Source organism: Schistocerca americana, chromosome 3, assembly GCF_021461395.2.
Source record: "Schistocerca americana isolate TAMUIC-IGC-003095 chromosome 3, iqSchAmer2.1, whole genome shotgun sequence".
Taxonomy (NCBI): domain Eukaryota; kingdom Metazoa; phylum Arthropoda; class Insecta; order Orthoptera; family Acrididae; genus Schistocerca; species Schistocerca americana.
Genome location: NC_060121.1, coordinates 866,298,893 through 866,319,856, shown reverse-complemented (window position 1 = coordinate 866,319,856; position 20,964 = coordinate 866,298,893). Strand labels below are relative to the sequence as shown.

General features: G+C 42.4%; 1 protein-coding gene across 1 annotated transcript in view; it reads left to right on the top strand.

Moving 5' to 3' along the window:
• Nucleotides 1–20,964, top strand: part of LOC124605295 (calcium-transporting ATPase type 2C member 1) — a 78,622-nt gene that overhangs the window by 40,429 nt on the left and 17,229 nt on the right. The window contains exons 10-11 of the mRNA XM_047136876.1: nt 2,504–2,599; nt 15,365–15,454. Of these exons, the coding sequence (XP_046992832.1) occupies nt 2,504–2,599; nt 15,365–15,454 (186 nt within the window). The remainder of the gene's footprint in view (nt 1–2,503; nt 2,600–15,364; nt 15,455–20,964) is intronic.

Sequence of the window (20,964 nt, the reverse complement as noted above, 5' to 3'; positions counted from 1 at the left end):
TAGGCCGCACCTCCAAATCGAAACAAAGTTGATCCATCGTAATATGAGACACAATTTAGGTCGAATGAATGACGATACAGCTACAGTAGCTTGGTTCGAGTCTTAAGCTTAGCAGTTAAGCTTTATCAGGTAGCCATTGCTATGCGTCAGGCGCTCTGTCCGTATTTAATCTGATAAGTGCCGTTCTCTTTGTTATAGGTGTTTACGTCACTCTAAGCTGAAAACGCATTATTGTATTGTGTCATGCATTGTTTGTCGCATGCTGATAATGTGTGTTTACGACCTGTCGCGCTGCTCGCGGCAGTGCATTGCTTTTGTGCGCGCTACCGTCGCTTACAATTAAAAAAAAGGGAGGAATTGTCTCATTAGCGAAACAGTGGCAAGAGACTGCTATTTGTTGTTACTTACACTGCTGCTTTCTTTGATAATGATCAACAAGAACCAAATAATCTACTGCGTATGATAGATGATGTTCTGAACGAGAGTTTAGCTAAAATTTTTCTCCGTTTGAAAATCTTTGCAGACGCCTCTTTTGTACATTACATTCTGCTCAGAAATTAGTCATCTTAGATTTAAAAATCTAGTCAATTGCCGTGCTTCATCTCTGACTGTATCACTATTGGGCATAAGAATAATATGAATATAAACATGACATGAAATGTATTTTCTTCCACGTTTGCTGTTGTCTCACAGTAGTTTCGTAGTTTATTTGGCAGACAGGATTTAAATGAGATAGCAGCAAACACGAAAGAATACAGGGCTATTACAAATGATTGAAGCGATTTCATAAATTCACTGTAGCTCCATTCATTGACATATGGTCACGAGACACTACAGATACGTAGAAAAACTCATAAAGTTTTGTTCGGCTGAAGCCGCACTTCAGGTTTCTGCCGCCAGAGTGCTCGAGAGCGCAGTGAGATAAAATGGCAACAGGAGCCGAGAAAGTGTATGTAGTGCTTGAAATGCACTCACATCAGTCAGTCATGACAGTGCAACGACACTTCAGGACGAAGTTCAACAAAGATCCACCAACTGCTAACTCCATTCAGCGATGGTGTGCGCAGTTTAAAGCTTCTGGATGCCTCACGGTTTAAAGTTTATGGCCCCTTTTTCTTCTGTGAAAAAAACATTACAGGACCCGTGTATCTGGACATGCTGGAAAATTGGCTCATGCCACAACTGGAGACCGGCAGCGCCGACTTCATCTTTCAACAGGATGGTGCTCCACCGCACTTCCATCATGATGTTCGGCATTTCTTAAACAGGAGATTGGAAAACCGATGGATCGGTCGTGGTGGAGATCATGATCAGCAATTCATGTCATGGCCTCCACGCTCTCCCGACTTAACCCCATGCGATTTCTTTCTGTGGGGTTATGTGAAAGGTTCAGTGTTTAAACCTCCTCTACCAAGAAACGTGCCAGAACTGCAAGCTCGCATCGACGATGCTTTCGAACTCATTGATGGGGATATGCTGCGCCGAGTGTGGGAGGAACTTGATTATCGGCTTGATGTCTGCCGAATCACTAAAGGGGCACATATCGAACATTTGCGAATGCCTAAAAAAACTTTTTGAGTTTTTGTATGTGTGTGCAAAGCATTGTGAAAATATCTCAAATAATAAAGTTATTCTAGAGCTGTGAAATCGCTTCAATCATTTGTAATAACCCTGTACATGGCAAAATATTTATATTCATATTATTCTTATGGTGAAGAGAGCATTGCATGTGATTCACAATACATAAAAGTTCCTATTAGCAACCATCTCTTCTCACAGGTAGGAAAAAATTCAGAACGTAGAGTTGACCATGTTGACAACCATCCCAAACAGTCTTGCCAGTCGGATTTTCGTAGTACATTGAAATTCTGCTACATTCGAAGATGAACAATACGGAATTTGTATTTACTTCGCTAGATAATGTATGAAAATCCAGTGGTCGAAACTCAGGGCGGAGAAAAAAGCTCGTCTTCTACCTTTTTTTTTTACGCAGAGGTTTTGGCGCCAGTATTTATCTTTATGCCTGCAAAGCATTCCTGTGTAGCGCTACATATATTCGACAGCATTACTTAGTTGTGGCGGCACCTACCAACATTTTACAGAACTTCCGCTTACTTTGCACTCGATTCTAAGCCGCAGATTTTTTTGGATTCCGAAAACCGGAAAAAAAGTGTGGCTTAGATTAGAGTAAATACGGTAATACAGGAAATTGATATAAATTACAATGACCTGATTTCCACAGTAATATTTACTTTGCCACATTAGTGTGCCCAAAGAACACACTCACACTGTCTTTTTCTTTATATCCAAATTTCACTGCACAACAAAAGAGTTTGTTGTATTTTTCTGGTTTTGGCAGCTTCTTTCATTATAAATGACTAAATGGAATGTGTTAAGTGTGTGGGAAATAAAATCCAAAATGGTTTAATTTGTAGTTTCTTTTCAAATGACTCAAATAAACCAGAGAAACTGTTCCATCTTGCAAATTTTATTTGTTGAACAGGTCTCAGGTGCTGGCTACAATGATCAGGGAGAGATCCATATTCACAAATGTGACAGTGTAGATCGTGCCAGAGAATCCATATATACATTGCTGGAGGTAAGAAATAACTTTACTTTTATGTGGCATATTTAGTGTATACATAGGATAATCACTTTTTTACTGCCTTTTTATTCATTTATCTATCACCTCTTTGTAATTTTTATTGTGATCTTAGCACTGTGAATTTCAGCCGTCACAAATTTATTAGAAAAATGCAGTTGCTGAAACATTTGTAGCTGTGTATAAGAGGGTGCTGACAGTGCAAAAGACTTTATCATCAAATATGCCTTCACAGTTATTGCCTACTGTGATGGAGAGTAGAGCAAAGATCTCATCAGCCTACTCTTTTGATGACCACATGATTGTACTGGGTGTCTATATTACTAAATGGCTCTTAGTCCCAGCTCAAGTGTACCTATCTAATGGCTTCCAGGGACAACAAAATTTAATTTTCAATGTGTTGTGTTGTAAATATTGACCAAACTTAAAAATTTAAGATGTTGTCTGCATATATTCATTAAGAAGTATAAGCTATCATTAAACTTTTAACACAGTAAGACAAGTATTACAGTTGAAGTGACACAACTTGTTGTGTGCAAATATCCACATTATATTACTCCAGTAATTGAGCATGAGAGCACTTAATGACTTGAACTAACTTTACACATAATTTTGAACCATTATGACACTGTATCTCACTGAGCTGCTGTACAAAATGATGGAAGGAAAAATGTATGCCACTTTCTAAATTTTCACTGCCCATGCAGTAAAATGCTGCATTTTAATTTATTACTTCTGTACTACAAATTATGTAATTGTGCAGCTCATAGTTCAGGAGATATGATGTTGTAATCAATGAGATGCTTAAGACTATCTTTTGTTCAAAATAGAGTGAAAATTCCCCAGACTATACCCATCCAGGACAAACATGATTTAACATAATATTGTGTTTTATAGAGAAACACATAAGATGCAGGTTGTGCATAGCACTGAACACTTTGACTGGAAAGCTGTAATACAGCATTGTGAATAGGCCGAGTGCATGTTTGCGATTGCTTCAATAATGTTTCTTTGGTGGGGCACCAGAGTGCTCCAGGAGGCCGTCCAAAGTGGCCTCTATAAACAGGGAAGGGAACTGTATGGACGTGCACTCTCTGAAATCGGGCACATCATGAGTGAAGGTACCTAACTCCTTCCTTCTAGGGGAAGGAAAACCACATGCATACACACATACATAAAAAAACAGTAGGTGCAGATAAAATGCTCTGGCACTGAAAGTGCACTGGTATCGTGAAGAGGAGAAAGAACAAACCATTCCTCTCACAAGGCTCTGAGATTACGAGTCACGGAAAATGCCAGTGATGGCACTGACGTTGATTTCTTTGCCCAGTGATGGAGACTGCTGCTGCAGCATGTGGCAAGTAGGCACCGGCTAGTGGTGATTGGGAGGGGGGGGGGGGGGATGGCCAACCATCCCTCCTCTAGTGAGAGACCATAGGGCAGGATTGTAAATGGCATCTCCATAGTGACTTCCTTGTTGAGGTCAGTGATTGGCATCGGAGGCATCACCAGGGGCGTCGGAGATGACGGCTGCACAGGACCCATCAACTGAGGTCACCGTGGTGGTGGCCTTGGCATCATGTGCAGAGAGGGCTGCACCTACGAGGAGAGGGGGGGGGGGTGTGGGGGGGCAAGACAGGTACCCCGGACAGCGATCTGCTAGCCAGCGACCCTCTCTGCGGCACAAACCAGACCGTCTGTGACACGGGGACAGGCACCAGTGGCAGGGGAGGCAGTGGGAGCTCTAGTCTAGCCTTGCCTTGTGCGGCCACAACTGGTCGGGACGTCCACCCATCGGAAGTGCAGACAACACACAGGCACCAGCCCTGGTGATGCTCAATGATGCAGGCACCCAGTTCAGCCAGCAGCTGAAACCATTATCCCAAACAGGTGCAACTGACCGGAACTGTCATGGAGCTGGTGATCCCAGCAGACGTGGCATCAGATGCATCAGTTGGAGGAGGGTCTGTGGTTGGCATCCAGGTAGCAGCTCTGCCAGGCTCTTGTCCACCTCCGGAGTGAAATGTTGCAAACTCAAAAAAACTCTCAAAAGCAATTTCAGGGAACATACCAGATACATACTTCTGCATCTGAGTTTTAAACATCCGAACTAGGCATTTAGCCTCACAGTTAGATTGAGGATGAAACGGGGTAGCTGTGAGATGGTGAACACCACCATCCTGACAAAAAGATGTAAATTCTCGAGAAACAGCTTGAGGGATCGTTGTCAGTAACCGTGGTATAAGAAGTTCCTTAGTTGCAAAAATCTTAGTCAGGGCCGAAATTGTGGCCGCTGCGGACATGAACGGACAAAGCACCTTGTAGGGGAAATTCGGGATAGGCTACCAGTACAATGAGCCAATAGCTATTTAGGAATGGCCCACCAAAATCAACCTGTAGATGCTCCCAGGGGTGCTGCGGAGTTTGCCAGGTGAAAAGAGATGCCCGCAAGGCCACCTGTTTCTGGACACAGCGAGGCAAGTAGTGATACACTGTGTAATGACTCCATCTATGGCCGGCCAATACATATGCCAGTGAGCCAAAACTTTGGCGCGAGAGGTCCTCTGTGACCGACATGCAAAAACTGCAGTACATTATGACTTAGGGAAGCAGAAATCGCAACCCAGGGGGCAGCATCCTCTGTAGCTAACAAAAGAACCCCATCAAACACAGAATGGCAGTGCTGGAGGCAGAAGGAATTATGTAAAGGATTAGAGACATAGCCTGGGGGTTTTCCCTGCCAACTGTGCTGCACCAAAGGGAGGACTCGACTAAGTACAGGATCCACAGCAACGGCTGATGCTATCGTGGCACTAGAGATGGGAAAACCATCAACTGCGTTCTGGTTCTCAGTATCTAAATAGAAACAAAGTAACTTGTCCTGATTGAACGCCAGGTCTGGACTGACCAGAACACAAGATAAGGCATTGGCTTGTTGCATTTGTCAGTCGGTAGTGTATCTGATAATGATAGTAGAAGAAGAGGAGAGCCCACCACTGCAAACAATGCTATGCCTTGTCCAGCATGGAGGCCGAAGGGAGGAAAAAAGCAACCAGTGGCTTGTTATTCGTGATTAAATGGAACTTAGAATCATACAAGAAGATGTCAAATTTCTTGAGGGTGAACACTATAGCAAAGCCTCCTTTTCAATCTGAGAATACTGCTGCTGAGCAGGTCTTAAAGTCTTAGAAGTGTAAGCAATAGGCCATTCAGACCCATCCCCATATTTGTGTGCCAACAATGCGCCAAAAGGCATCTGTATCCAACACGAAATGCTGGCCCAAGTGAAAAGTGGCCAGGCATGGGACAGATTGAAGCTTATATTTAAGGAAAGTGAATGCTCAGTTACAAGCTGGGGACCAGAAAAAGGCACATTTTTTTTGCAAAAGTGCATGCACTGGCTGAGCAACAGTGGATGCATCTAGTAAAAACTTACGGTAGTATGAAACTTTACCGAGAAATTGCTGCGGTTCCTTAATGGAGATCGCCTGCAGCAAAGCCACAATCGCATCAGCATGGTGGTGCAACAACTTAACCTGTGTGCGAGAACCCTCAAAACATAGGTACTCAATTGACAAGTGAGAAAATTGAGATTGGCAAGTTTGCACTTGAGACCCACAGACTGCAAAACAGAGAACAGTGATTGGAGATGGCTAAGGTGGGCTTCAGTGGAAAAACCCAAAACTATATCTTAGAGATATTTGATGCAGCCGGATACAGACACCAAAAGGCAAGCGTTGATATTGATATAGGCCGAAGGTGTATTGACAATTAGAAGCCACCAAGTGGCCTCGTCCAAGGAGAACTGGAGGTATGTTTCTGACACATCAATCTTGGAAAAGTAGTGCCACGCAACAATTTTGCGAGCAACTCATCAGTGTGGGACAAAGGGTATGCATCATGGATTGTGCATTGATCGTGATACTGAATCGCCACAGGGGCGAAGCTTACCCATCGGCTTGTTAATTATGACCAGTTGTGTCTCTCATTCACTGGAAGAAATAGGCTGAATGACACTGAGTGATGTCAAATGGTCTAATTCAGCCTTCACACAGTCACGCAATGTGGCAGGCACCTGTTGGCCCAAAAAAAAAAAAAAAATAGAAAAGAGGGCACATGACACTTTCATGGTAATGTGGACCTGAAAACTTATCCCAGGGGAAAACAGGCGAAAACTCAGCACAGGGGGACTCCATTTGCTGATACATGATGAGAGGGCAAACAATACATTCATAAGAGACAGGAGTGGAAAACTGACCTAGAAACAGAATCTACTGTTCATTGTACCTAACCAACTTCCGTGAAACACGTGAGGAGAGGAAAGCCCAAGTCTATGTATGTTTGTACGTTTAGTAAAGTCACTGCAGCTCCTGTGCCCATTTGCATTTTTAGCAGTTTATAAAAAATGCGCAAGTCAATGAACAATTTGTTTGAGAAAACAGTCATTGTAGAGATACAGTTTATGTCCTTCGGTACTATTGTATCTGTTACATTTGAAGAGGAGCTACGAACTGATGCATTGAAGCCTTTCTTTTGAAACTTGTTGCAAACCACCCAACACTTAGGGCATGCAGTGTGCTTGTGTTGGACGAAGCTGTACAGGCAAGACAGAAGAGGGGCACGTGGCCGCTGCTGTAACGCAGCCTGTTGCTGCTGTAGCCATAACCAATGTGACACTGATTCAAAGGTTGTACTGCTGCAAAAGCTTCCCTGCCTCCTGAATACTCGCAGGGTGCCTAATAGGGACTGACTGAGCACCTTCTGAAACCTCCCCCCACACAGCAATCTGATCACCTGCGGCCCGTGACACTTCAAAGGACTGTGCTGTGTTGAGCACATCCATAAGTGCCAGATTCTCACATTGAAATGTTTTTCATGGACTTCCCTATCTGGGACCAGATGACTAATATCATGCTGCGTGTGATCAGCTTAGGATTCATGATGAGTACTAGGGACAAATTTACGATGATGGCTCAACTCGTGTAATTCTGCAGTCCAGGCTTTGTAAGATTGGTTTGGGCATTTCTGATTGTGGTGAAATTATACATGCATCACAATGCCTTGCATTCTGTCACAGTAATAGATTGAGAGAAGCTTGCACATTTCGTCAGATGATAAGCTGGCTATTTCTTGCAAAGACACATGTTGCCATAACAACTGATACATGCCAGGCAAAAGCCAGGAAAGAAAGAAAGCATCACCCACCTGGAAAACCTGGATGTATTGATCTAACCATGTTTCGTATGAGTCCCAATCTTCAGCCGATTCGTTATATGCCGGAAATGGTGATGGTTGCACTGACTGGAGAGTAACCTGCTGTGAACATGCAGGTGCCACTTGATTAAGAGCAGTAGCAATAGCTTGACGATGTTCTGTGAAAGCTTGCTGCTGGGCAATGAGTTGTTCAGTATTTCTTCCATTGAGATGTTTGTTGGATGACTTGGCACTGGCACTAACATGTAGAGGAAACGTAACCCTCACCTGTTGCCATTTTGTTATAGCAAGAACAAACACAACTTATGGAACATGGTATTTTGTTGAGCAACACATAAGGTACAGGTTGTGCATAGCACTGAACACATTGACTGGACGACAGTAATACAGCATAAAGAATAGGCGGAGCACCCTTTTGCCATCACTTAGATAATGCTGTTTCTTTGATGGCCTGTCAGAGCATGCCAGGGGGCCAACCCAGATGGTCTGTGTAAGTGGGCCTGTGAACTTTATGGACGCACACTGTCCGAAATTGGACGTCTCACGAATGAAGGTACATCATACAGTGTCCGAGACTGAGAGCACTAGTGCCTTGCAACAAACTTTAAACATAATTTAAAATATTTTCTAAACTTTTTCTCCTTTATACTCTTAATGTGAAATATTTACCACATCAACTCATTTGTAAAGTAAGTTGAAGCTGTTTTATGCATGAGAGCACAATTCCTTAAAGAATTGGGGTTTTACTGATTGTTCTCTAAGCCGAGAGTCATCTAGTTATATGGTGCAATCCCAGAGCTCAATTTGGAATCCAAACCACAGCACAAATTGATTTTTTTTTCACATAGACAAAACATTGTCGGACATAAGTTTGTTAGTGGCCAGGAAAGGTCTTGAGAACAACTTGGAACAGACAATGGGTCTTTGCATGTTTAGCTTGATGCTTGTCCACACTGCAGCTAACTTACTTTTTGATTAACCAACAAGAAATTGTTCTAGTTTCTGAAAACAGATCATCACCATCATCATCATCATCATAAGTAGTAATATTTACAAAATAGTTCCTAATTTTAAAAGTTTTTAATCAGCGTTATGTCCTCTTTATCGTAAAGACAAATTGACTGATAGGCTCATCAATCTCATTGTTGAAATTTGCTGTTAATTCTTACTTTTGGTGGGACTAAGGCTGTATGAGGAATGAGGAAACTGGACTTGCATATTTTGACAACTTGTTTCCTAAATAACACCAATTTCATTCTGATTTGTACCTTCAACAATTCCTGCTTTGAAACAGATCAACCTATAAGAGTATGTGCTTGTTCAGTAAAACAACATATTTGATAAATTCTCTTGTCTTTTAGCAGCTCGAAATTATTCTAGTGTGTTTGCCAATGTTTGGATTCTATGCTGTCCTGAAGTCCACAAATGCAGTTAGTGGTTTGTTTGATCTCTTGAATCAAAAGAATGTTTTAAGATTAAGGGCAGGCTCTTTGTGTGGTCTCCTCCTTCAAAATTCTGCCTGAAGTATTCCACCCAAGTTTTTGAATATACGTCTTTCTGTATGCCTCCCATATTTTCAGTATTACCACATTGTTTTTCTTAGTCCAGCCTACATTCAGCAATGTGGTGTGAATGATAAAACAAACTTGTCTATACAGTGTGAACCAAAGTTCCACCAACACTTATAGAGGTTAGAGGTTGTTAATGGATACTTTCTGACTGTTTGAGTCTAAGGGACCCACAGCCTCTGGCAGCTCATTACAAAATAATAATAATAATAATAATAATAATAATAATATACAATATTTCTGTAATATACAATTACAGAAATCCGTAATTATTGATACATGTTCAATTACCCGAAAGTTCCTAAATGCAATATAACATACACCGTACAGTTAAAAGGAAGTGACGCTTGATCATGGTCCGCGTCACTTCCCATTTTTAACCAGACTTAACGTCTGAGAAAGTAAAGTAATAATAATAATAATAATAATGTCCTTACGATTTATTCAGTTTGTTAGCACAATTACTCTTGTTTCTGTGTTAATACCTTCACAGCCGTGAATAATATATCCTCCATCCTGCCCCACAGATCTTGTGTGTGTGTGTGTGTGTGTGTGTGTGTGTGTGTGTGTGTGTGTGGTACACAAGGGGCCCCAAGCTATTGCAGCTTTTCTTTTCTTCCAGGCTGCATTCCTTCCCCATAATCCACTCCTTCCCGCCCTAGCTCCTCCCCCTGAATGCACCCTCCCTCTTTCTCCCTTGGTATTTCCCTTTTTGACAACCTTGCTATTCCCTTGGTTCTGCTATTCCTTTTTGGATTTGAGTCTTATGCTTCCATTTCCCCTCTTTTTCTGGCATTTCCTGGTCCCCTGTGGGGTTTGACCTTTCTTACTAAATTCTGTTTCTGAGTGTGAGCCATTGGTGGAAGAACTCCCTCCCTAGCGTCTCTGGTGACGACTTCCTCTCCCCCCATCCTCACCCTCTTTCCACCCTTCCCTCCCTAGCGTAGACCCCCACCCCTCACCTCTGCAATACATCACCAGCACTTGTAGCCAGTCCATGTGGTGGGGCTGTTACGTACCCAACTACCCATCTGGCTGAGCCCCCTGACAACACAGGGATCACACTTCTGATACCTGGACTGCCATTGCCAAGTGTTTGCTAGGAGTGGTTGCTTATCTTTTTGGGGCATCAGAACTCCTAGCAGTGACTGTCATGCCAGGCAGCCCTTATTAAGGTAAGGGCTGCCTGGAGGGAGGCCAGGCCTGCAGGCTTGCATATAACCCTGTCCCCGTTACTAGGTTTATTCCATGACAGGAGGGGAAACTTTTGCCACTGCCAAGTCCTCTTTTCTGTAGAAAATGTCTAAGGTAAGTGTGATGGATTTGAATCACTTAGTAGAATGCAATCTGGTTCCTTACTGACTAAAACTTCTTCTGCCAGTCCCTCCCTCCATCCTTCTCCTTGGGGATTTTAATGCCCATAACCCCCTGTGGGGTGATACTGTGACCACTGACCAAGACAGGACTGTTGAAAACCTGATGGCAGGGCTTGATCTTTGACTCCTCAACAGTGGTGTCCACACACACTTTAGTGTCACAGACAGCACTTTCTTGGCCATTGATCTTTCCATCTGTAGCTCTGGATTCCTCCCTTTCATTCAGTGGGGAGCTGATGACAATTTGTGTGACAGCGCTTGTTTTCCGATCGCCTTATCTGGTCTTCACCATCACTCGCCTAGAGGCCCTCCTAGGTTGCCATTTACTAACGTGGATTGGGATGCCTTTTCTTTGGCTGCCATCCCAGCTGTTTCACCACATAATGGCACTGAGTGTCCTTAAGGAGTTTGAATGAGGCCATCCTTTGAGCAGCTGCTTTCGATATTCCTTCTTCCTCAGATTTATGTCAACGTATGTCTGTCACTTGGTGGACCCCCACAAAATTGCCGGTTGCTAAAGACCACTGTTGTGCCCTCCAACACTACAAACGGCATCCATCTCTTGAGCACCACCTTGCTTTTAGACAGCTTCATGCTTGGACCCATTATCTTAGAAACTAGAAACGGGTTTATTGGGAATGATATGTCACTGCCACAGGGCCGAAGACTCCCTCTTCGCAGATTTAGGCAAAGATCAGGCACATTTTTGGCCTCCGTCGCCCTACAGGCATCCCAGGAATTTCCCTGAATGGTATTATCCTCACCAGTCGGGGCTCTATCACTGAGCATTTTGCTTGGCATTTCGCCCAGGCCTCAACATTGATCCACTATCCACCCATGTTCAGTTTCTCAAACACAGTCTGGAATGACTTCCTTTATCTTCACTTCCCCTCTGCCTGGAATTTTATAACACTCCATTTAGCGTGTAGGAATTCGCCAGCACCGTTGCACTCCGCTCTGACATGGCTCCTGGACCACACTGAACGTTTCAACACTTATTGATGGCTTGCCAGTGCCATATACCTGCCCTTTTTAACCATCTCTGGACCAAGGGGAATTTCCTTACCAGTGGTGAAAAAGTGTCTTTATTCTAGTTGTGAAATTTGGTTAACGACCTCTTCAGATGGAGAGCTGTTGTCCAATCTGTTTAACCAATGTCCTTTGCAAGGTACTGGAACATATGATGAGTCGAAGGCTGTGTTGGGTCCATGAATCCTGGGACCTTTTGTCTTCCACTCAGGGTGGTTTTTGCTGACGGCACTCTACTGCAGGTGATTTAATCCCCCTGATGTCTGCTGTCCTTAAGGCATCTGCCTGACATCAACACCTTGTTACAATCTTCTTCGATCTATGTAAAGCTTATGATACTACGTGGCACCAAGACATCCTTGCAATCTTATATGAGTGGGGCCTCTGTGACCTACTCCAGATTTTTATCTGGAACTTTCTTTCATCTCACTCGTTTCAGGTACATGTTGGCACCTCCCATCTGCAGGAGAATGGGGTTCCGCAGGATTCTGTTTTGAGTGTCCCTCTCTTGTTATGTCTCTGTGGTCTGCTGGTAGCTGTGGGGCCTCTTTGTATGTTGATGATTTTCATTTATTTTTGTTTGTCTACGATGGGTGTTGCTGAGTGCAGACTGCAGAGAGCAATACACTGAGTGCAGTCTTGGGCTTTCTTCCCTGGCCTCTATATTGCAACTGCCAATACCTGTATTATGCATTTCTGTCATCGGTATACAGAGTGTCCCCATCTGAATCTGTAACTTGATGGCCAGGCCCTCAGTGTGGTGGACTCTTTGTTTTTTGGGACTTGGTTTTGATGCCCAGCTGATGTGGCTTCCCCATCTTCAACTAAAGTGAATATGGTGGTCGCACTTCAGTACTTTTCGATGCCTCAGCAGCATCAATTGGGGTGTGCACTGCTCTACTCTGATACGGCTCTACATAACATTGATTCAGTCCTATTTAGATTATGGGAGTCTCGTGTATGGCTCGGGATCACCTTTGATATTACAGATTCAGGTCCAGATACACCATTGTGGGATACAATTGGCAACTGGTGCTTTTCAGACAATGACCATGATAAGCTTCCTAGTGGAGGTAGGGGTTCCACTGTTGGAGGTTCTGTGCCATCATCATTTGATGACTTTGGCATTATGCATCCACTGTTTCCTGGAACACCCGAATTACCATCTCCTCTTTCCAGATACGGACATGTACCTCCTGCAATGGCAGCCCATGTCTAGTGTTAAAATCGCCATCCGCATCTGAATCCTTTTTCTGAACTCCAGCTTTCACGTTTTACCACCTCTTCACTGGACCACATTGTGTACACCTCCACAGTGCATACCCCCATCAACAGCTCTGTCTTGTCCCATCACAAGGTCCAAAACACTCTGCTCATCCTGAGGCCTTCTGCCACCAGTTCTTCTCCATTCTTGGCATGTTTCGGGGTTCATATGTAATCTGTACTGATGGTTGCTGGTGATGTTGGCTTTGATTAAGTTCATGCAGGATGTAATTAACTCTGCTCCTTGCCTGATGGCCACTGTTTTCACTGTGGTGTTGGTAGCCATCTTTCGTGCTCTTGAGCATATCCGTTCCTGCACCAGTGAGTCCTTCGTCATCTGTAGCTACTCTTTGAGCAGTTTACAAGATCTTGACCAGTGTTACTCTTGATGTCCCTTGGTCCTGACTATGCAGTATTCTCATTTTTCCCTCAAACAGTGTGGACACTCGGTGGTCTTTGTCTGCACCCTGTGTCACAGTGGCATCCTGGAAAATTAACTTGTTGACAAATTGGCTACCGGCAAGCCACCTCTTGAAATCGGTATTTCGGAATGGGACCTTAGAATGGTATTACACCTTAAAGTTCTAATGATTTGGTGCACGGAATGGCATACTCTGACTTTGCTGAACACATTATGGCAATAAAGGATATCATGAATTTGTGAAGATCCTCCAGGCGGTCTCTTCCAGGGAATCCATCATTCTTTGCTGGCTGCGCATCAACTATACTTGGCTGACTCATGGTCATCTCCTCCATACAAGGATCTGCCCCACTGTCATTGTGGTGCCCACTGGCCCACTTGACAGTTGTTGACATTTTGCTGGACTGTCCTAATCTAGCCAACCTGCTGCAGACCCTTAATCTTTCAGACTCGCTTCCTCCTTCGTGTGTGTTCTGTTTGAGTGTGCGTTCTTCCTTTGTTTTCCTGTGTTCCTCTCACCCTGTCTGTATCGCTAGTTTTTCTGGGTATTGTTGGGTTGGGGGTCTGTCCTCCATCACACTTTTTGCCCTTGGGGGTCCTCTTATTTCCCCCTTTTCTTCTACCTTGTTCCTTTCTCTAGGCTTTGTTGACATTTGGTAGACCTTGGGGTTTTCTTTCCTTGGACTTTGCACACTAGGCCCTTCTTTAGTGTGCAGTTTGGTTGACTGTACTATTCTAGTTAGGGGGTGGGGGGGGGGGGGGGACTGATGACCTCATAATTAAGTCTCTTTAATCATTGAACTAACCAACAATCGTACAGCACACAACACAGAGTAATGCCACAAACCTCAGATGAAACAGTGTGCTATGATTAACTGCCTTCACTGTACGAATAAAAAGATAGTCATTGTGCTGCGCTTCCATTGCATTCAGCGAACCAATGCACCAGGTGCATATCAGCCAATTTTTCGTCACTAAACCTATCCATACAGTTGTGTACCTCTGTTAAGATACAGTTCACACTGGTGGAAAAACAAATGCAGGATGAAAGTGAGCAGTACGGAATGCAAACCGGAAGGCTAAAAGTAAAACGAGTACTACTGTTGTTAACAACTGTGAGCAAGTGGAAACAAAACACATCGCGCATACCCTCTACATTTAAACTGTTGTGCCCTGTTTTCAGTGCAGTACAGATGCAAAGCCAATTGGGTGGAGAAACAAAATGCAATAACCTTTATAACGCGTTGCTGGAGATAGTGGTGGCCTTATACTGAAATCATTCTTTTTCACTCTGTATTCTACTCTCACATCTTGATAACGCTTGTAATTTGTTCACCTTTTATGGTCAGAGAATAAACTGCTAAATCACATATGAGTCTCATTTTAGGTGACTTTGTTAACTGAATTGTTGGGTTTACCATTTGTTCTCTTACAACACTTACAGTATTCCAAGAACTTCATGAAGCTTAACCATGTTTATCCTCTTTAGTACATATTCTATCATTCATTATTGTTGCTAAAAATATGCAGAAACACAACATTTCATCTAAAAAAATGATCTTTAGTTAATAATAATTTGTGCTCATTTTTAAAATTTTTACCACAGAGGGAAACTTTCTTAGGTTTCTGAGTAGATATTCTTAGATGAAACATTGTTCAGTACTCGCAAGTCAACTCTTGTCCAGTATTTTAGAAATCTTGTTGTATTGTTTGATGTAAGTAACAAATTGACATTTAATTTGTAGGATTATAATGACTGGGATATTGATAAATAATATCAGATATATATTTTTTGTCTAATTTCCTTTATCCCCTTCATTTCTGAAGTACTTGGTAAGTTCATTGTACATGCACAGTAATATTTCATCAGTAAAAAAATTTCCGTTTTCAGGTTGGCTGCGTATGTAACAATGCCGTGATACATTCTGACACACTTCTGGGTCAGCCAACAGAAGGTGCCCTGCTAGCAGCGGGCATGAAGGTGAAGTGCATTTACTCTGTTTAATTATTTTTTCTTCATTTTTAGTTACAAATGAGTGTAGTTATATCTTTTCCAGGAAAAGGATTCATAGAAGGGACTGGTGGTATTCTTTCTTCATTTTATACCTTAAGTATGTGTAATAAAAAACTCCAATTTTAGCATTCTGATATGACATTCATATATCTACATCTACATTGACGTCTACATGATTACTCTGCAATCCTCAGTTAGGTTCCTGTCAGAGGTTTATCAAACCACCTTAGAGAAGCACAAGCTTTTTTCTTTAAGTGCATTATCTGAAAACTGCCTCGAGCAGTTAAACAGAGAACTGACTCATGGTGATAACATATTAGACCTTCTGGTGACAAACAGACCCGAACTATTTGAAACAGTTGATGCAGAACAGGGAATCAGCGATCATAAAGCGGTTACTGCATTGATGATTCCATCCGCAAATAGAAATATTAAAAAAGGTAGGAAGATTTTTCTGTTTAGCAAAAGTGACAAAAAGCAGCTTTCAGAGTACTTGACGGCTCAACACAAAAGTTTTGTCTCAAGTACAGATAGTGTTGAGGATCAGTGGACAAAGTTGAAAACCACCGTACAATACGCATTAGATGAGTATGTGCCAAGCAAGATTGTAAGAGATGGAAAAGAGCCACCATGGTACAACAACAGAGTTAGAAAACTGCTGCGGAAGCGAAGGGAACTTCACAGCAAACATAAACATAGCCAAAGCCTTGCAGACAAACAAAAATTACGCAAAGCGAAATGTAGTGTGAGGAGGGCTATGCGAGAGGCGTTCAAGGAATTCGAAAGTAAAGTTCTATGTACTGACTAGGCAGAAAATCCTAAGAAATTTTGGTCTTATGTCAAAGCGGTAGGTGGTTCAAAACAAAATGTCCAGACACTCTGAGACCAAAAGGTACTGAAACAGAGGACGATAGACTAAAGGCCGAAATACTAAATGTCTTTTTCCAAAACCGTTTCACAGAGGAAGACTGCACTGTAGTTTGCTCTCTAGATTGTTGCACAGATGATAAAATGGTAGATATCAAAATAGATGACAGAGGAATAAAGAAACAATAAAAATCGCTCAAAAGAGGAAAGGCTGCTGGACCTGATGGGATACCAGTTCGATTTTACACAGAGTATGCGAAGGAACTTGCCCCCCTTCTTGCAGCGGTGTACCGTAGGTCTCTAGAAGAGCGTAGCGTTCCAAAGGATTGGGACAGGGCACAGGTCATCCCCGTTTTCAAGAAGGGACGTCGAACAGATGTGCAGAACTATAGACCTATATCTCTAATGTCGATCAGTTGTTGAATTTTGGAACGCGTATTATGTTGGAGTATAATGACTTTTCTGGAGACTTGAAATCTACTCTGTAGGAACCAGCATGGGTTTCGAAAAAGACGATCGTGTGAAACCCAGCTCGCGCTATTCGTCCACGAGACTCAGAGGGCCTTAGACACAGGTTCCCAGGTAGATGCCATGTTTCTTGACTTCTGCAAGGCATTCGATACAGTTCCTCACAGTCGTTTAATGAACAAAGTAAGAGCATATGGACTATCAGACCAATTGTGTGATTGGATTGAAGAGTTCCTAGATAACAGAACGCAGCATGTCATTCTCAATGGAGAGAAGTCTTCCGAAGTAAGAGTGATTTCAGGTGTGCTGCAGGGGAGTGTCGTAGGACCGTTGCTATTCACAATATACATAAATGACCTTGTGGATAACGTCAGAAGTTCACTGAGGCTTTTCGAGGATGATGCCGTGGTATATCTAGAGGTTGTAACAATGGAAGATTGTACAGAAATGCAGGAGGATCTGCAACGAATTGACGCATGGTGCAGGGAATGGTAATTGAATCTCAATGTAGCCAAGTGTAATGTGCTGCAAATACATAGAAAGAAAGATCCTTTATCATTTAGCTACAATATAGCAGGTCAGCAACTGGAAGCAGTTAATTCCATAAATTATCTGGGAGTAGGCATTAGGAGTGATGTAAAGTGGAGTGATCATATAAAGTTGATCGTCGGTAAAGCAGATGACTGACTGAGATTCATTGGAAGAATCCTAAGGAAATGCAATCCGAAAACAAAGGAAGTAGGTTACAGTACACTTGTTCACCCACTGCTTGAATATTGCTCACCAGTGTGGGATCCGTACTAAATAAGGTTGATAGAAGAGATAGAGAAGATCCAATGGAGAGCAGCGCACTTCATTATAGGATCATTTAGTAATCGCGAAAACATTACGGAGATGATAGATAGACTCCAGTGGAAGACTTTGCAGGAGAGACGCTCAGTAGCTCGGTACGGGCTTTTGTTGAAGTTTCAAGAACATACCTTCACCGAGGAGTCAAGCAGTATATTGCTCCCTCCTACGTATATCTCGTGAAGAGACCATGAGGATAAAATCAGAGAGATTAGAGCCCACACAGAGGTATACCGACAATCCTTCTTTCCACGAACAATACAAGACTGGAACAGAAGGGAGAACCGATAGAGGTACTCGGAGTATCCTCCGCCACACACCATCAGGTGGCTTGCGGAGTATGGATGTAGATGTAGATGTAGAGGTATTTCTCTACCATTCCATTCTCCGTGTGTGGGAAAAATGAACACTTAAATCTTTCTGTGCAAGCTCTGATTTATCCTATTTTCTTCTTCTTTCTTTCTTCGTGTGGGTCATCTAAGGACCACACACCAATTTCAATGCTTTCTTCTTTGTTGTTGTTTCTTTTTCCTCCAGTATTCTTTCATATTTTCACTATGTATCCTTTTTCTCTCCTCGGGTCATTTTGACCCTGCCTTCTTCTTCCTCTTGCCTTGCAAGTCTTCCATTTTTAACACTTTCCTCTTGAAAATCTCTCTTTCCGTTGCATCTTTTTCAGTTATGTTGTTTCTTTGCAAATCTTTCCTAACTTCTTGAATCCAGGCTATTGTTGACTTCTTGCCCCAAAGATATTTAAAAATCTGTTTGGTGAACCTGTTGCTGTTCCTTCCGTATTAGTGTCCAAAAAATAGCAGTCGCCTCTTTCATAGTGTTCCATTTATGTTTTCTGTGTTGCGTATTTTATTATAATGATCACTCTTGAACAAAATATTTTCACACTCTGAGGAGGAAGCTGGCAATCGAAGTTTGATGAGAACATTCTACTGCAACAAAAAATGCCTTTGGTTTAGTGATTGCCACCCAAATTCATGTACCATTTCTGTGGTGCTCTCTCCCCTATTTTGCAATAGTGTGAAATGAACTGCCTTTCTTTGAACTTTTTCAATGTTCTCTGTCAATCCTTGCTCATGTGGATCCCACACCACACAACAGCACTCCAGAAGAGGACATACAAATGTAGTGTAAGCAAATTCTTTAATAGACCTGTTGTTGTAGTCTTTGGTTTGCTTTATCCACAACTTTATCTGTGTGATCGCTCCAATGTAAGTTATCTGTAGTTGTAATCCCTAAGTATTTAGTCGAACTTACAGTCGTTAGATTCATCTGATTTATCATGTAACTGAAATTAAGCCAAATTTGGTAGACTCTTGTTAATTCGAACCTCAGCAATAAATCAAATTTCTTGATAAAGCAAAATAGTTGTTCATTCTCTTGATTAAACATCAATAAATCAAAGAAATTGTATATGTCAGATAACAGACTCTCTACATACACAGTATAGTTTGAAGTTAGCGCCTGTCAATACTCGGTAATTTGAATTGTTTTGTCATTCTTGTGTCATCTTTAAGTTCTGCATGACAGTCTTCTGCTTACTCAACAATGTGTAATGTACTGCAGTATATAGACCGGTTATAAAAATCGATTCTCACACAAAATGATGAAAATATTGGGGTCTTGGAAACTGGGGTGAAAAAAAAATAGCGTAGAAAAATCTTTGAGTTTCCACCATCCTTACTTCAATAATCCTGAAGCAGAAACTATGGATTACTGGAAACATATCACATGGAGGGATGAAGTGGACTCCCATCTGCAAGGAGAGTCAATGTAAAGGACAAAATATCCCTGTGAGGGGCTCTATTATTAAGGAAAAGGCAGGAGTCATTCGCTGTTAATCTTCTAGCATAAATGGTACCTCTAGTCAGCAAGTATGGAGTGTAGCCATGTATGGAAGTGAAACATGGACGATAAATAGTTTGGACAGGAAGAGAATAGAAGCTTTCGAAATGTGGTGCTACAGAAGAATGCTGAAGATTAGTTGGATAGATCACATAACTAATGAGGAGGTTTTGAATAGAATTGGGGAGAAGAGGAGTTTGTGGCACAACTTGACGAGAAGAAGGGATCGGTTGGTAGGACATGTTCTGAGGCATCAAGGGATCACAAATTTAGTATTGGAGGGCAGTGTGGAGGGTAAAAATCGTAGAGGGAGACCAAGAGATGAATACACTAAGCAGATTCAGAAGGATGTAGGTTGCAGTAGGAACTGGGAGATGAAGAAACTTGCACAGGATAGGGTAGCATGGAGAGCTGCATCAAACCAGTCTCAGGACTGAAGACAACAACAACAACATAGTAAGCAAGTTGCTTGCAAACTATAAGAAAAGACTGAATCATTTTTAAGATGACTGTGGAGAAAGCACAAGTTCTGATGACATTGTTTGGCATGGAAAAATGACCTAGAAAGCCTGCTGGCAAGTTGCAAACTATGTGACTTGTGCAGTACTGACAAAACTTCCTTTTCTACAAGCTTATAATCTTGACCACACATTTATTTTTTAAAGATAAAAAATGTTGTTTGGAAATCATAGCAAAGATGTAGTAATGCCCTTGCTTGTAGTGAACATGGACATGTCTGAGAAGCAAAAACCACTTTCGATAGTGAACTCTACTATCCCACAGGTCATTTCCTGTGGCCCACGAGCCTCAACAAAGTCATGGATGACAGCAGAATAGGTCAAAGAGCGGCCATTGAACCTGGACAAAACATGGAAAATGGAAGTGAAAATGCACAGTTCACAATTACCCATCGACTCTGGAAATATGGAATAAAATTTTTTCTGGTCAAGTGCCCTTCCAGAATTACTATCACTTGACTGGGAATTTGGAATTTTAAAACTTTGTACTGCAAAGCTTGTTGATCGTCATGCCATCTCTCCTGTCTCCCACCATCTCCCAAAGTCCCACCGTCCAGCCACAGAGGAGCATTCCACTTGTGACTCAGTACTACCCAAGACAGAGGAGCATTCCACTTGTGACTCATTACTACCCAAGACTGGAGCAACTGAATTACATTCTCTGCCAGAGTTTTGATTACCTCTTGTCGTGCCCTGAAACGAAAAATGTCCTACCCACTATCCTTCCCCATCCCTCCCACAGTGGTATTCCACTGTCCACCGAACCTACACAATATACTCGTCCATCCTTACACAAACCCTGCTCCCAATCTCCTACCTCATGGCTCATACCACTGTAATAGACCTAGATGCATGATCTATCCCATACATCCTCCCACCACCACCACCACCACCACCACCACCACCACCACCTCCTAC